The following is a 17,301-nucleotide window of genomic DNA, read 5'->3' on the forward strand; positions in this document are numbered from 1 at the left end:
TCTTCTCTTCACCCGCCGCCGCAGCGTTCTTTTTTGTAAAAAAAAAAAGGCGGTGAACTTTGTCCATGTGTCGACTATCGGGGGCTAAACAAGATTACCATCAAGAACCACTGCCTCTTACCAACTCTGCCCTGAACGCCCTCTCTGGTGACACCATTTTTACGAAGTTGGACCTTCGGAGCGCCTACAACTTGGTGCGTATCAGAGAGGGTGAGGAGTGGAAGACGGCCTTCATCACCCCCACTGGACACTATGAAAGCCTAGTCATTCCATTCGAACTCTGCAATGCCTCCGCCGCCTTTCAAAGTTTTTATTAACGATGTCCTTCGGGACCTGTTGGGGCGGTGGGCATTTGCCTACCTGGATGATATACTCATCTATTCATGGACAGTTGAAGAACATACCCAACTATCAGGGCGGTCCTTAAGAGGTTGCTCGCCCACCGACTGTACTGTAAGTTTGGGAAGAGCACTCCACCACGTTCCTGGGCTTTGTCATTTCGCCCCAGGGTGTGGCCATGGACCCACAGAAACTTGAAGCTATGCATCATTGGTCCCTTCCCAAGACCATCAAGCAGCTTCAACGGTTCCTTGGGTTTGCGAATTTCTATCGTCGCTTCAGCGGGGACTACAGTACAGTTGCAGCCCCCCTGACCGCTCAGACACACCAACACTAAATATGACCTGTGAAAGTCATATTTAGGGATATTCATTTAGTGTGTGTGTGTGTGTGTGTGTGTGTGTGTGTGTTTTCCTCTCTCCCTCTTCCACTCTCTCTCTCTCTGTAGGAGTCCTGCAATCAGTTGAGCAGATGACTGATCATGCATTAGATTACCCCCCCAACACACACACACACACACACACACACACACACACACACACACACACACACAGATGCACCAGTAATTACTCAGAACAGCATCTTCTGTATTGATGTCAAACTTGTTAAATATGGTGTGTATAATTTATATGTGCAGATGGTGCCAATTATATTTTATGTACATTTTGTGTGTATGTGTTGTGTGTGTGTGTGTGTGTGTGTGTGTATGTTTTACAGTGCTGGACGTGTACCCCGATGTGTGTTACTGTGAAGGATGGAAGGTGAACTGCAACAATAAGAACCTACACCACATTCCGCCAATCTCATCTAATGTCACTGCACTGTGAGTGTCTCTCTCTCTCTCTCTCTCTCTCTCTTTCTCTCTCTCTCTCTTTGTCTCTCTCTCTCTCTCTTTGTCTCACTCTCTCTTATACAAGGGAGGGATCAGTTTTACTGCTAGTTGGGAGGGACCAGGCTGTTTCCATGGTTACCACACAAAGTTTGACAGATGCCAGCTGAAGTTTTGCAGTTCTCCGTCTTCCTGCATCTCTCCTTTGTGTTTTACAGAGAGCTGAACAGTAACGACCTCGTATCCCTCCATCCTGATCTGTTCATCCGCTACAGATACCTTGAGAGACTGTAAGTCATTAACACTTAAACACATCATCCCCCCATCCTCACATTTCTTCTTCATCTCTACCTTAAGTACTTACAGAACCATTAGAGTTTAGAAGCCTACACAGTGTACTGATTCCCGGTTTCTGTCGAAAGGATGGATAGATACTTCATTGGTGCTGAAGAACTTCCAAACATCCAGTAGCAATGAGAACATGTCTGAGATGACTTATGCTATTATTGCAGTGCTAATCTAACTAAAATGACATAAAGTGAGTGACAGAATGGCATATAGATGCATATAGATTGACCTCTGTACACCACCACACTGGATTTGAAATTTAATTTGAAACAGTGGCGGCCGGTCAATAAGGGGCGCAGGGGCGCCGCCCCCTTAAATTTAGGCAGAAAAGAATGCTACTTTAACATGTAATTATTTATCATAATAATTATTTATTGTAATATTGAAATAAAGTCATAAAAATATTCCGCTGTATTTCTTAATATGATTTATTTACATTTAAAAAAAATTCTAAACTGTATTACATTCATTTGTGTTTGTGTACGCAAGCGCCGGACAAACGAGTGTCTGTGTAGGCGCATACATTTTTGAAAAGCATGAGGTTTTTTCAAATTAGGGCGGAGCACTGTGCGCCCCGAACCCTCCCACTTTTGTTTTTAGCAAATCAATATTGTTTTTAAATATTTGGGCTCATGTGATTGGACCATTCTCAACGAGTCTCATTAACGCTCAGCAGATTGTTAGTTAATGTATTGAACAGTGATTGATGTGGAAGCAGCTAAATATGAGAGGAAATTCTGTAATTTCTTTGCTAAAATACCTTTTCGCAAGGCGATCGGATGAAGAAAGAAAATAAGTTAAATGGCTTGGACCAGATCGACCTGATCTTCTAATTAAGCAGCAGTCATGTGAGTCATGACTTTATTTTATACTAGTAGTAATGATGCTTAATCACCTGATAAATGGCTATTTACAGGCGATTAATAAAAGGTTTAACTTTTTTTTGCCCCCCCCCAAAAAAAACAACAACATTTGCACCAGCCGCCACTGATTTAAAACACTCGAGATGTGAGTGAAGTCAAGACTTTCAGTTTTAATTCAAGGGGTTTGACAAAAGTGTGGCATTACCTATTCAGAATTTACAGATGTTTTCATACAAACCCCCTATGTGGTCATAAATATTGGAATGAATTAACATAATTAGAAACATAAAGTTTACCTTTAACACCTGGATGAAAATCCTTTGCAGTCAGCGACAGTCTTCAACCCACGGACATGACCAAATATTGAATTTCCTCCATCGAATTGCTTCGCCAGAACTTGGGTAGCTTTAGCTGTATGTTTTGGATCATTTTTTAACTGCAGTATAAAGCAGCGTCCGATCAGTTTTGCAGCTAAAACTAAGCAGAGAGTCCCGCCCTATACACCTTAGAATTCATCCTTCTTCTTATTATCAGCAGTCAGGTCATCAATAAACACCCGTGACCCGGTTCAACTGGCAGCCACACATGCTTATGCCATAACACTCTCTCCACAATGTTCGACAGATGATGTGGTGCTTAAAATCCTGAGCTGTTCCTTTCTTTCTCCATACTTTTCTCTTTGCCCTGGTCTGGTACAGGTTAATTTTGATTTTATCAGTCTAAAGAATCTGGCAAAGTTTCCTGGTGAAGTCTAATCTGTCCGTTTTGTTCTTGAGCGTTACCAGTGGTTAGCATCTTCCAGTGAAGCGTCTGTATTTACTTCATAAAGCCGTCTCTCGACTGACATTGGTTGACATTGACCATTTCATGCCTGCCTCCTCAGGCACATTCTTGAGATGTTGTTAATGGGTTCTTCTACACCAAGGACAGGATTCTGCATTCATACATGTTCCATGGTCTTTCAGGTCTTTTGCTGTTTTTGAGCTCACCAGATAATTCCTTGTTTTTTAAAGAATGTTCCAGACTGTTGTATTGACCACTCCCAATGTTTTTGCTCTGTTCCTGATGTTTTTAATCTTAATGATGGATGCCTTCACTTGCATAGACAGCTCTTTGGACCTCATGTTGAGCATTCATATGAACAACTACCAAATGCAAGTGTAACACTCAGAACACCATCCAGGCTTTTTATCTGCTTTATTGGCCATACAACTGCCAATTAAGCGGTTGTCTGTCTGATGACACACAACTGCCTCTGTGTGTGTGTGTGTGTGTGTTTGTGTGTTTGAAAATGGCTGTAATTCCTTAATAGTTAATCCTACAGAGGAATGGCTAGTGCCACATTGTATCTAGCAGAAGAAGCTTTGCATCGAAAATTCCCAATTCTTGTTCCCCACCTGTAGAGAGGTATTAAAAACCTGAATGGTTCTGGAGACAACACAATAGAGACTGATAAAAGGGTAGACCGGGGCCAGCGAAAGTCAATCCATATCTATTTGGTCTTGGTGATGTTCAACAGTGTCTGGTTTAGACTGCACCATGCCACAAAGTCCTTTCCCAGGCTACCTTACAACCCCACAATGTCAGTGTCATCAGAGAACCTCTGCATGTGGTATAACTTGGAGCTGTATGTTCCATGTGTTGCATGCTGTGCTTTTGAGTATGATCTCTGAAGGCCAGTCTGTCAACCTCACTTTAATGATCACTAAGATCACCAGATGTAAATCCACCTGCATGTCAGTCTGCTTGTTTTTCAAGGAAGGGCTAGATGATAATGATAGCAACAGGGAAGTCAAAGACCATGGTCCTTACAGCAGCTATCCCCTTATTGAGGTGGGAGTGGGTCTAAGGGAGCAGGTAGAGGATGGTATCATCAACACCAACCTTTTCCCTGTAGGAAAACTGCAGGGAATCCAGTATGTGACAGACCTGAGGTCTAAAGAGAAGTAGAATCAGTTTGAAGGTCTTTAAAATGTGAAAAATGCCTGTAATTTTGCTTTAGGGCTGCTCTTCTGTGGACCTTAGATAAGGCATGATGTTTTTCAGAGTCCAGGGACCTTCCCTAGCTCCAAACGCAGGTTAACAATATACCAGAAGGGCTCACTTTGTTCTTTCACACAGGCTTTCTGCATTCTTGTCTTTCTGGGCCAGCAGCCTTGCTAGGACACCGTTTCCTTAGTTCACTGATACATTGTTGTGTAGTGATCGTGAGGGGACTAGAGGCATCTTGCTGCAATTTTTGTGAGGATTGATATCTGGCAGGCAGGACTACTGTAACTGCAAGGAGAAGGCAGCCGACCTGTTGAAGAATTGGTGGAACTTCTTGGGCCTTGCCACATCCCCGTCTATTCCACTTCTATCTTCTTCTTACAGCCTGTGATGGTTTTGACAGATCCCCATGTTGTTTTCGTGCAAATCTATCTCCACATTCCTTTGGTATGTTTTCTTTGCTTGCTTTTGGTCTTGAGTTTCATCTAAATGTGCCTTGTTACCCTCCTTAAAGGCCTTCTTTTTCAGGCTCAGTAGATGCTTAACTTTGCTGATAATCCATGTTTTTTTGTCTGTCATGTCGAGGCTCTTGCAACACTCCGATCGGTAAATGCAAAATAGGCTCCCAATAGTTGTTTGAATGATGTCACACTGTGTCTACCTGTGATGGAATGTTCCCTTGCACTTGTCGCTTGACTTATGGACTCTGTTTGCCCTCACAGTAGTGAAGCCACACTAGCATCAGCTGTGTTGCCCTTTGGCCATGTTTCCGTACAAGCACTTCTAGTAGATCCTCAGATTATTGACCAAGGCCACTAGCTCATCTGTCTTGTTCACCATCAATTTTAGATTCCTATGTAAGACAAATGAAATAGCCTTAGCTGGCTCAATTTTTAAATACTGTAAATGGCACACAGAAGGAGCTACTGGATTGGCTGCCACTTGCGTCTGCACAGCGAATCAATGCAATCCTACATAGTAAGAGCTAAGAACCAAGAAATTGATCAATGAGTCACCACTGAGTGTAAACTTTTATAAGATGTAGAATCCTTGAAGTTTCTAAAGAGGGAAATTTCAGATACTGTATGAAAATATAGAAAGGTTCTACACAAAATCTTTAAAGTTTTCCTTAGAGTAAGACGTTTCTAAAAGTGTATGAATGCTTTGAGGTTTCGAGTGAAATGAGCACAGGCATACAGTTCCATGGTATCATACTTTGCAGTCCTTTTTTTTCATTGATTCTGTGCGTTTATTACCTTTCCGCCTCTATGCAGGACCTCAACTAAAGAAAAATGATTTTTTATCAAAACACCTTTGCTGATGCTCCATAGTACCACTCGACTTGGAGGGAAGGTCAGAGAACTCAGTGGAACTACGCTGATAGCGAAATGATGTGAAATAGAATTTTGTTAATTTGAAGAAATATTTGTGCCTGAGGCATCTCTCTTTTGCCTTTACTACTAGTTACCATGGAAACAGACTGCACTAAGTTATATGGGTACTAGTAAGTTTATGGAACCCTCAGGAAGGCAGAAAAGTGAGCAGTGAACCATGGGAGTGCAGTTCCCTGACCCTTAGTCAGTAGAAACATTCAGAATGTTGAAGAAAATTCACACATGGAGGAGATTTAGCACTTACACTTAAGTTAAGTTGGAGATTTTGCTCTTAGGGAATAAGTGTGGGGTGAAGGTGGCTATCTGTATTGGGGCGGGAATGAAGGCAGGGCTTTTTGCATTGGACAGGAGATGATGAAAGAAGTGCTTTCTGGAAATAGGGCAGGGAGGAAGGTGGGGCTTTCTGCAATGAAGCAGGAATGAAGACAAAGCAGAATTAGGCATGAATTAAGGCAAAACTGTTTGCTTTGGTCAAGAGATAAAAGCGAGGGCTTTCTGCATTGAAAAAGAGATGAAGGTAGAGCTTTCAGAATTCAGTCAGGAATAAAGGTGGGGCTTTCTGCATTCAGGTGGGGATGAAGGGGTTCTTTCTGCCCTGCGGTAGAGCAAAGGTGGGGCTTTTACATTGGACATGCGATACCGCAAGATGGTGGGGCTTTCTGACTTGGGTGGGAATGAAGGCAGGGCTATCAAAAATGGAGCAAAAGAGAAGTCAGAGCTTTTTGCATTGGAGCAGTAATAAAAGTGGGGCTTTCTGCATTGGACAAGGGATGAAAGGGGTCTTTTTGCATTTAAGCAGGGGTAAAAGTAGGGATTTCTAAGATAAGATGGAGATTTATGAAATCAGATGTAGATGTAGGTCTATGGTGTTTGCCATTCTTAGGGAGGGGGAGGTGGGAGGGGTTCTCAGCTCAATGGTAGCTCAATGGTTAAGGCATTGGGTTATGGTTCGGAAGATCCCAGGTTCAAACCCCACAACCACCAAGTTGCCACTGTTGGGCCCTTGAGCGCGGCCCTTAACCCTCACCTGCTCAGATGTGTAATGAGATAAAAATGTAAGTCGCTCTGGATAAGAGCGTCTGCCAAATGCCTTAATGTAAATGTAATAGTCAGGATTCTGGGTGGAGTTGCATGTGGGTGGGCATTTTTAGGATTTAATGGGTTGCAGGAATAAGCAGTACAAAAATCCTGTAGTTGAGTAACAGTAGAGATTATATAGGTAAATATTACTCTAGTAAATGTAGCAGTCCTCCACTTACATTAACATTTTAACAAAGGTATCAAAGTCATCACCTTCAAATGTACTTTAATATCAAAAGAAAAGGTACTGTGATTTTCCATGGCTTTAATGTTATATTATTATTTTGTGATTAGACGCTTGGTTAACCCTCTGAGGTCCGCGCACGCATATATGCGTTTTAAGGCGTTTTCCCCTGATGACGCCAATAAGAACTTAAATTACACTTTCAGTTTTGATCGTACAGACAAGATCTATATATTAATAGAATCTGTAAAGTGTCTACTTTTTTTTGTATGCACACATGTTAAACATAAAACTTTGAGCATTAATAAAATAAAGAAAATAAACAGGGTGAGCTGTCTGTCGCTTTGGTCTGCGTGAACTGCAGAGAGAGACACGTCATTAAAATGAACTGAAACTCAGCAAATACTCCACAGAGAGACACAAAATACATATCTATAGAAAGCTTGAACTGTCTACTTTTACATTTACCAATTCAACTCGAAAATAATTAATCTGTTTTTATGTAATATGTGTGAAAGTAAGGAGTGGTACAGATTCTCCTGTATCGGCTCATTACAGCTAATGTGATCCCGCCTCCCCGTGCGCGCGCGCTGTTCATATGGAAATGAACCTTTCATCAACAGCGCGCGCACAGGGAGGCGGGATCACATCAGCTGTAATGAGAAACAAAACAGCATAAAAACAGATTAATTATTTTCGAGTTAAATTGTTAAATGTAAAAGTACACAGTTCACGATTTCTATAGATATGTATGTTGTGTCTCTCTGTGGAGTATTTGCTGAGTTTCAGTTCATTTTAATGACGTGTTTCTCCCTGCAGTTCACACAGACCAAAGAGACAGACAGCGCACCCTGTTTATTTTCTTTATTTTATTAATGCACAAAGTTTTATTTTTTAACATGTGTGCATACAAATAAAAGTAGACACTTTACAGATTCGATTAGTATATAGATCTTGCCTGTACGATTAAAACTGAAAGTGTAATTTAAGTTCTTATTGGCGTCATTAGGGTTTTTTTTTGCACTTTTATATTTTAACATGTAATTTATGTATAATTTGTGATAACAGCTATATTTTCTGTTATACTGACTGCAGTAATGCAGCTAAAAAGTCAACTTTAATTGTTTAGACCTAATAAACTGTTTAATGAACTCACAAGTAAATCTTAAGTTTTCTTGTGTCAAATACATTCTCAAATAACCTAAACACTGAAAATATATACCTTATTTTGTCCTCAGATTCTTTCTTGTAACTCTCCTCTCTCAGTCACATACCTGTCTGATGGCTCATTATGCAGATCAGTATGCAGGCCTTTTTGTTCTCAGGTGTGAATCACTGCATGAGTAATGATAGTTCACGCCTTCTCGCATAGAGTCTTTACATTCAAAAAGTGACTTAAAAAATTTTAATCCTTATATTGTTTTCTGTGAGCAAGTAAAAAATATCATTTTCACATCATTTTGAAGCAAAAACACTAGTCCACCAGCCCAGTTCTCAAAAGTCTTGTGAACAAATGTTCTGTATGAGTTTCATGGCCTTATTTAAGCTACTTTTATTTTCACAAAACTTACTAACCACGCATAATATTTTTTTCCTAAAAAATGCAAACACATACATTCATTTTGGTCACGTATTATTGTAGAACAGTTTGTGCTGATTACAAGAAAAATACAGGTTGGTCAATAATATATTATAAGTAGCTGAAAAAAGCACAAATAACAGAGCATGTCCAAACATCTCAAGGGCCCCAAAATCACCCCGGACCTCAGAGGGTTAATCTACTCTTTGAAAAGGCTTTCATGCCACTCTGGATCTGTAAATATAAAGCTCGTTAAAAGAGGCTGACTTATAATTGATAGACCTGCTTGTGAGTGGTCAACATGCAGCTGAGTCATTTCCATTAATGAGATCTGAGCGTCTGTGAAATAACAATACGAGAAAAGGCAAGCTTGCATTTTGTGATTTTTCTTTATTATCTCTCCTATTAACTCATCTCCAGGCTTCCTTTACACAAAAGGCAAAATTTCAACCAAATATCCCAGATATCAGGCTCCCTCTCTTTGATGAATATAAACCAGTGTTTTATGTGTTTGCTGTGTAACTGATGAACTGATACAGTGGGTTGTTTGATCACAGCCAGTGGAAACTGAATTAGAATCTCAGTTGGTAGATAGAACTCCACTTAACCTGCTAAAGGTTTAAACTTCATTAGGCACATGAGGAGCTCATCCAAACAGATCTGATCTAAAAGTCGATGTGGATGAACTGGGAGTGTGACTACTAGCTCCAGCATGCGTCGCAGTTGTTGTACTGGTACATTAGATTATCTGTTAAACAAAATGTCCACTAGCACAAACACAGGCTTATCTCTAAGTGTTTGCTCAGATTTAACAGGGAATTATGGGTTCGGGAGGAGAAAGCATTTGAAAATGCACGACACTTTCTTCTGTTCAACAAGTTGACAAAAAGAGAAACAGTCTTTGACGGTAAGCCCATGGGTGATGAATTTAGAGATTTAGAGATAACTAAGAGGTAAAACCCTCAGATCAAAGTAAATCAGCTGAAATAAATAGCATCTTTTTCACCACTTATAAGCATAATGTGGAATAGGAAGGGTGATATTTGACATGACATTAGAAATGTTTATTGAATTAGAAGTAAAAAGCTTCAAAATTGAAATACTTAAGTACAATATACATACTAAATATTGAGAGTACATTAACAGATTACATTAACTTCTTTATTGTCCACCTCTGTGAATAAAAATGATGGTGGGGTAAAGATGGAGTTTGGAGATGAGGATGAAAGCAGAGCGTTTTTGTTTTTGACTGACAGCATAGTTTCCTCTTATGGGGCAAAAATGAAGATGACTATTGTGTCTTTTTATGTCCTTTTTTAGGGTTTGTTGCTTTGTCTAAATCATCTCTCTCTCTCTCTCTCTCTCTCTCTCTCTCTGTAGGCATTTAGAAAACAACAATATTGAGACAATCTCTAAGAGAGCTTTCTCTGGCCTCTTCTCTCTGCGAAAACTGTAAGCAACAACTCTCTGTCCATCCATCCATCCATCCATCTATCCATCCATCCATCCATCCATCCATCTGTTCATCTAAACATTTATTCCCACATTAGGCCATCCTAATGGAATATAATAGTTGTACAACCCTTCACCTGTACAACTATTTCTATTTATCCACATAACACCAACTGTTAACTAATTTATATGAATTATCATTTTTTCACTTGTTACTTCTCTCTCTCTCTCTCTCTCTCTGTACAGATTTCTGAGTCAGAACAGAATCTCATCCCTGAAAGCAGGATCCTTCACTGACCTCAACAGTCTTGAGTGGCTGTGAGTCTCACACACACACACACACACACACACACACACACACACACACACACACACACACACACAAGAAGTGAGAGGACAGATGGGAGCCATGCTGTTTCAGTTGATAGTTTTTTGTCTGTTTTCAAAGGATAATTTCTCTCTCTCTTATTTTCACTTTCATCTGCCTCTTACATCTTTCTTTCTTGCTCGCTTGCATGATGACTAAAGTGAATTTGAACCATGCTTGACTGGCTTCTATTGTGAATGCCTAGCTATTATGGGTTCTGCTGGGCTGGGTTCTGCTGGGCTGGGTTCTGCTGGGCTGGGTTCTGGTAAGCTCTGCCTGGATTCTTCTGCGATTGGTGCAGGTGAAATGGGTTCTGCTGAACTTAGTATTACTGATTCAGGCTTTTGTATTTTCCCGGACTGGGTCTGGGTGAACTACATTTTTTTCTGGGCTTGGTTCTGCTAATCTGGGTTTTGCTGAAATGGATTCTGCTGGATCATGTTCTGCTCAGTTGGATTTCACTGTCTTGTGTTCTGCTTATCTGAGCTCTACTGCAGTGGATTTCTGTGAGCTGTGGTCTGCTGTATTGGATTTCTTTTAGCTGGATTCTGCTGAGCTGAGATTTGTTCTGTTCTGTTGTTGTTGAGTTCTCCTGGACTGGATTCTGCTGGTCTGAGCTCATACACAAGAAAGTTTGGGCATGGGGTTCCTTCTGCATGTGGAGAACGCTTACAGTGGCTCTGTACAATGCTAGAGTACAGGTAATCTGGGTGAAAGTGGATCATTTTGTTCTCTGGAATCTTTTAAAAAGTGTGCGTGTGTGTGTGTGTGTGTGTGCACGTTTATTTTCAATTTGTCTGTCTCCAGCCCACATTCTCTCAGTCTCCTTTTATTCTCATCTCTTACTGTAATCTCTCAGAAGGTCTCCTACTCACTTTCTCTGCCTTTGTCCATATTAATCCAAACCCCCCCCTCTCGCTCTCTCTCTCTCTCTCTCTCTCTCTCTCTCTCTGCATGAGCTGAGTGAAAGGTGATTGCTCTCTATATAAAGTGCAGGTGTTAATGCTGCGTTGCCTCCTGAGCTGACATCTGCAGCTCAGATTATGCCAGTAGTAAAAATCAAACCTACAAGCTTACCTACATTCAGTAGTAATATGAGGGACTTCTACTGGGACTGGAAAAACCCCAAGAGACAAGGGGAACCCACAGGGTCGGCTGAGGTTAAAAAGATTCAACTGGTGGACAGCATCGATGACAAGATTACCCAAGAGCTCAGGCTTTCCTCTTTCAACACAGCTGCTGACATCTTCAGAGTGTTGGAGAACCGCTATGGAAACAAAACCACAATTGACATAGAAATTGTCGAGGAGCTAGAAAGGATTCCTGCTATGAGAGAAAATCAGACAAGGAGGGCTAGAGAGTTCTTCCAAATGGTGGAAAAAGCCCTGGCAGATCTCACGGACCTTGGAAATATTAACACAATTAAGAACCCACTTGTGATAAAGTCCACTAAGAGCAAGTTAACTGAGTTTGTGTAAAGACAATGGTTAGTCTACATGATGGATCCTGCAAATGGCATTACACCAGAGAAACACTTTAAGGCACTACTAAAGTTCCTAAAGAAGAAGAAATTCTTGAAGGGCTTGAGCAGCTCAAAATCTCAGAAAAGGCAGAAAGGCCAAAAGAAGTCTGAAAAGGATACCTGGCTATCTGGAGCAGCGGGAGTTTTCCTGGTGGGCCGCTGGCTCATGTGGGCCAGGAGGTCCAGGGCCAATTTTTGGTCCCAGTCCGCCCCTGCCTTCACCAGAACCACAAAGAAAGTTTTTACAGAAAGTGGATGCGTCGTGTGTAGGGAAGAGAAGCATAGAGACAAAATCTTCTTCTGCAAAAAGTTCTAAGAACTAAAACTAGCAGAGAAAAAATCGATTGTAAAGGAACTGGGTGTAAAAAGTGCTTGAGATGTGAAAAGGATGGTGACAGGTGCAACAACAACTATCTTTGCAGAAACAAAGACTGTAAAGGGGGAGACTCATCAGACCATAATTACCTCCTTTGTCCAAAAAGGGAACTCAACATCATGGGTGGGGGAAGAGCCACCACCAAAAACCCCAGGAATAGAAGCAGACTTACAGAAGAGCAGGAGGAGCTTCTGGCTGAACTCTCACCAGAACTAGCAGCAAAGTTCAAGAGAGCATTCACCAACAAAGCTAAGATGGTAGACTGCTCTAAAAGAGACAAAATGGGACTTTTAGTCGAGACTGGATTAGAAGAACTCCCTGTTATTATGATGTTGATGGAAGTAACTGCAAATGCAGGACAAACAATTGGCACCCTGATAGATCTGATCTTAGACACAAATTTTATTATGCACAAAGCTGCTGATAGACTCAGGTTAAGAGTAGAGAAAGTTACCTTGGTGGTTCTTGGGGTTGGCAAGATGGCCATTAGAGTGAGCAAAAAAAGGTACCTACTTAGCATTAGAGTCAAAACTCACGAGGGGAATGTGAAGGCTCATCAGTTATGGATCTGTTATGGGTTAGAGGAGATCGCCAAAGTCCACATGAATGTACCTTCAGAGCAACTTAAAAAGTTCTTTCCAGACGTAGACCTCAAATTTTGCTCGACCCATGAGTGCAGCTGCAGTCAAGTATGAGGAGATCTTTGAAAAGGCTGAAACTCCAAATTTCCCCAAGATGATCCAAAGAGGGAAAAGTCATGTGGCTGAAACAAAAAGCTCACTGGCAAGTACTGTAACCAGGATTTTCTTGAGTGGTGGAAGTGGGACAGCATCGGGGCAGCCTGCGAACCAAAGTGTGGTAGGTGCCATTGTGGTAACTGTCAGCCTGAAGGAAAAGAAATGACTCTAGCAGAAGAGAAGGAACTTGAGATCATAAGAGAGGGTCTCACCTATGTTTAAAAAAAATATCCCACAGTAAGTCTTCACACCTGGATACAAAGTATCCATGGATTCAGGACCCATCCACCCTTCCATACAACAGAAGTGGGGTGGAAAGTGCTTTCCTAAAAACTGAAAAACAACTCAAGAGAGTACCAGAAGGGTGAGGTATTTATGCAGCTTACATTCATGACATGGTCGAAAGAGAAGCAGTGATTAAACTAACTAAGGAAGAGCTCGAGAAGTGGAAGTGACCAGTTTGGCATGTTAGCCACTTAGTGGCACCAAACCCCCACTCAACAACCACTCTGGTGTGGCTGGTCTGAAATAGTTGCCAAAAATTTAATGGACTGAGCATGAATGATCTCCTGCTAAAAGGACCAGATGGACTCAACCCTATCAGAGCTGTCTTGATTTGATTAGGTAAGGGAGTATTTTCTGCTCTTGGAGACGTTAAGAAGATGTACAACTCTGTCTGGCTCAAAGAGCGTGAAGTGCATCTCCAAAGGTTCCTCTGGAGAGATACTTAGGAGGAAGAAATAGGCGAGTATGCCATAACAAGGGTCAACATCGGAGACTTCTCTGCTGGATGCAATGCACAATTAGCTATGCGTGAAACAGCACAATTGGCAAAGTTTGCTAATTTGAAAGAGGAGTGCGGAGTACTTGAGGAGGATAGCTAATACCCACTGCTGAGTGGAGAGTTAATTATTTCCAACAGGGGTTCTGTAATTGTGGGTACCATCTGCTTGAGAAATGTGTTGGTGTGGGATCTAATATACAGGTTGATGCTTTTGCAGAAGAGAAAATAAATATTAAATCTAAAGTGTGACCTGCTTTATGAGTGGGTCCTACTACACACCGATGAGCTGACTTCATATTTGTAGCTACACTTGTTATGTTACTATAGAGAACTTCAAAGGAATTAAATTTGTGTCTGTGTTTTTGGACGATAGTACAATCGTGTCTAATGTGAAAACACCCTTACTCTACTCTAAAACAATATTAAATTACACTGCTAAAGTATCTGAACTCTGTGTGTGTGTGTGTGTGTGTGTGTTTAGGATCCTGGATGAGAACAGAATCACATTTTTACGTCAGAAGTCTTTTGAAGGACTCAAGTCTTTATTCTTCTTGTAAGTTTCAATCACCTTCACAGGACACACCCCAGTGGGGACCGCATTAAACCGATTATAACAAAGTGTGTTTGTGTGTGTGTGTGTGTGGTGATGTGGTGTGTGTGTGTATGTGTGTGTGTGTGTGTTACCAGGTCTCTGTTAAATAACTCTGTAGAACAGCTACCCAAAACCTCTCTCTGCCTCGAGATGCCCCACCTCAACTGGTTGTAAGTCACATGTATTAAACTTAACTTGTGTGTGTGTGTGTGTGTGTGTGTGTGTGTGTGTGTGTGTGTGTGTGTGTGTGTGTGTATGTGTGCACGTGTGTATTGGATGAAAATGTATTGCTAAGGTGAACGTATGTTCTTCAAAAGTGTGTGTGTGTGTGTGTGTGTGTGTTTCTTAGGGAGTTAGAAGGTAACCGAATTTCATCTTTGTTGTCATCCACTTTTAAGAACTGCACATCACTGACAGTCCTGTAAGTGAACACACACACACACACACACACACACACAGACACACACACACACACATTGTGCTTTCAAAAGTGTTTCATGTAACATGAATGTTTGTGTGTGTGTGTGTGTGTGTGTGTGTGTGTGTGTGTGTGTGTTTCAGGGCTTTAAGGAGAAACCGCATCAGTGCTATCGAAGATGGAACATTCTCAAGCATGCATCAACTTATAGACCTGTGAGGTCCTACACACACACACACACACACACACACACACACAGGAAGTGAGGTGACAGGTGGCAGCCACGCTGCTTGAGTTGAATGGTTTTTGTTTGGAGTTATTGAGTATTATAGATTATAAAAGGTCCCACGCATGAGATCCAGAGATGGACAGATGATCCTGTTTGTACTGACGGAGCTTCTGTTATTACTTGCCAATTTAATACACACAAACACATACAGTAACCTTTACACATGTACAGCACACACATGTCACGCATTTTCACACAACCATCGTTTTGCATTTACTGGAAAATAAATAACGAGCACAGCACATGGCCTGTCTCCCCGATGGAGATCCTGCAGCTCTGGGGCTGATTTGTCCTCGTCTCTACTTCCCACACTCGTCCATAGGGACAACATACATTTTTACATGCTTTTTATTATCCTGTTCACTTCATTTACCTCCATTTAACAACGATGGAATGATCATAAACGCATCTCTTCTTTGTCCAATCACAAACCAGTGTTTATAAACACATTCCTTTCTCAACCAATCGGAAAGGAATCTTAATAAATTGATTTTTTTCCAATCACAAACCTACAGTGTTTTACTGTAAATACAAAGTATTTCATTAATCTAATGTAAAGTGATCTAAAGTAATGAAGTGAAAATAAAACCTGCCTTCGTCCACAGTGATCTGTCCATCAATCAGATTTTGGATCTTCCTCCATCTCTGTTTCACAGCCTTCAGAACGTCCGACAGCTGTGAGTCTGTGCTTTATACATTATACTGCATGTTTAAATGATGATTACAATATGAATATATTTAAAACAATTCACATAACATGACAAATAAATACCTTATAGAAGTCTTTTAATATGCAGAAAGTTGTACTTAGTCACATAACTGGAGCTCATTATAATATCTAGGTACTTGGTCAGCTGACTCAGGCTCGTTGTAATATTTAAGTATTCGGTCAGCTGACTCAGGCTCATTATAATATCTAAGTACTTGGTCAGCTGACTCAGGCTCGTTGTAATATTTAAGTATTCGGTCAGCTGACTCAGGCTCATTATAATATCTAAGTACTTGGTCAGCTGACTCAGGCTCATTATAATATCTAAGTACTTGGTCAGCTGACTCAGGCTCATTATAATATCTAAGTACTTGGTCAGCTGACTCAGGCTCATTATAATATCTAAGTACTTGGTCAGCTGACTCAGGCTCGTTGTAATATTTAAGTATTCGGTCAGCTGACTCAGGCTCATTATAATTTTTAAGTACTTGGTCAGCTGACTCAGGCTCGTTATAATATCTAAGTACTTGGTCAGCTGACTCCGGCTCGTTATCATATTTAAGTACTTGGTCAGCTGACTCCGGCTCGTTATAATATTTAAGTACTTGGTCAGCTGACTCCGGCTCGTTATCATATTTAAGTACTTGGTCAGCTGACTCCGGCTCGTTATCATATTTGAGCTTAAACTGAACAGCAGCGTGAAGAATAGACATCATGTGATTTTTACACACTTTACATAAATTTGCATGAATTAATCTCACCTGTACTTCTGGGTTTATGCGAGTTGTGCTGCAGGTCATGTACGTTTGGAAAGAAGCAAGTAACTGTTATACAGTTTATCATCATCATCATATTCATTTCTTCTTTTTACAGTCTCAAAAAAGCGTTACATGTCATGCACATGCCCTAATCTTAGATGAAGTTATTAATAAGCAAGGAAATCTGATAAAAAAAAAAATCTAATTGTACCACATTTGTTTTACAATTATTCATTTCATATTTATATTTTATATTTCATTCTATATTTGATATACGTATATGTGACTATTCGTGCAACATGGTACAACAACAATAATAATAACATTAATAATAGTAAAAATAAAGTAACATAATAATAATAATAATAATAATAATAATAATAATACAAAAGCAACATTATATAAAAAATAAGAATAAAAAAACTAAAAACTCATGTAAAAAACATTAAAAACAACAAAAAAATAAGAGTGGATTAAAAATAATTGTAGCTCTTCTTGTTAAAAATGTGGACGTGCACGAACTATCTCGTTATCGACGCTCTCACCGCAGTCGAGTGCACACTCCCTGCCAAGTGAAAAACAAACAATACCAAAAATACCAAGTGTCAAAGCTGGAAAATAAACTTGAACCTGATCCAGGAAGAGCAAATCAGCACATAACCGCTAACACACAACAACAACAAGCGCTAGAC

The 17,301-nt window shown here is 40.5% G+C and overlaps 1 protein-coding gene across 1 annotated transcript in view; it reads left to right on the forward strand.

Moving 5' to 3' along the window:
• The window catches only part of rxfp2l (relaxin family peptide receptor 2, like), a 30,939-nt gene that overhangs the window by 5,089 nt on the left and 8,549 nt on the right, over positions 1 to 17,301 (forward strand). Inside the window, exons 6-14 of the mRNA XM_053484997.1 lie at positions 1,057 to 1,162; positions 1,387 to 1,458; positions 9,986 to 10,057; positions 10,304 to 10,375; positions 14,325 to 14,396; positions 14,531 to 14,605; positions 14,785 to 14,856; positions 14,997 to 15,068; positions 15,748 to 15,819. Of these exons, the coding sequence (XP_053340972.1) occupies positions 1,057 to 1,162; positions 1,387 to 1,458; positions 9,986 to 10,057; positions 10,304 to 10,375; positions 14,325 to 14,396; positions 14,531 to 14,605; positions 14,785 to 14,856; positions 14,997 to 15,068; positions 15,748 to 15,819 (685 nt within the window). The remainder of the gene's footprint in view (positions 1 to 1,056; positions 1,163 to 1,386; positions 1,459 to 9,985; positions 10,058 to 10,303; positions 10,376 to 14,324; positions 14,397 to 14,530; positions 14,606 to 14,784; positions 14,857 to 14,996; positions 15,069 to 15,747; positions 15,820 to 17,301) is intronic.

This window comes from Clarias gariepinus, chromosome 24, assembly GCF_024256425.1.
Source record: "Clarias gariepinus isolate MV-2021 ecotype Netherlands chromosome 24, CGAR_prim_01v2, whole genome shotgun sequence".
Classification (NCBI taxonomy): Eukaryota; Metazoa; Chordata; class Actinopteri; order Siluriformes; family Clariidae; genus Clarias; species Clarias gariepinus.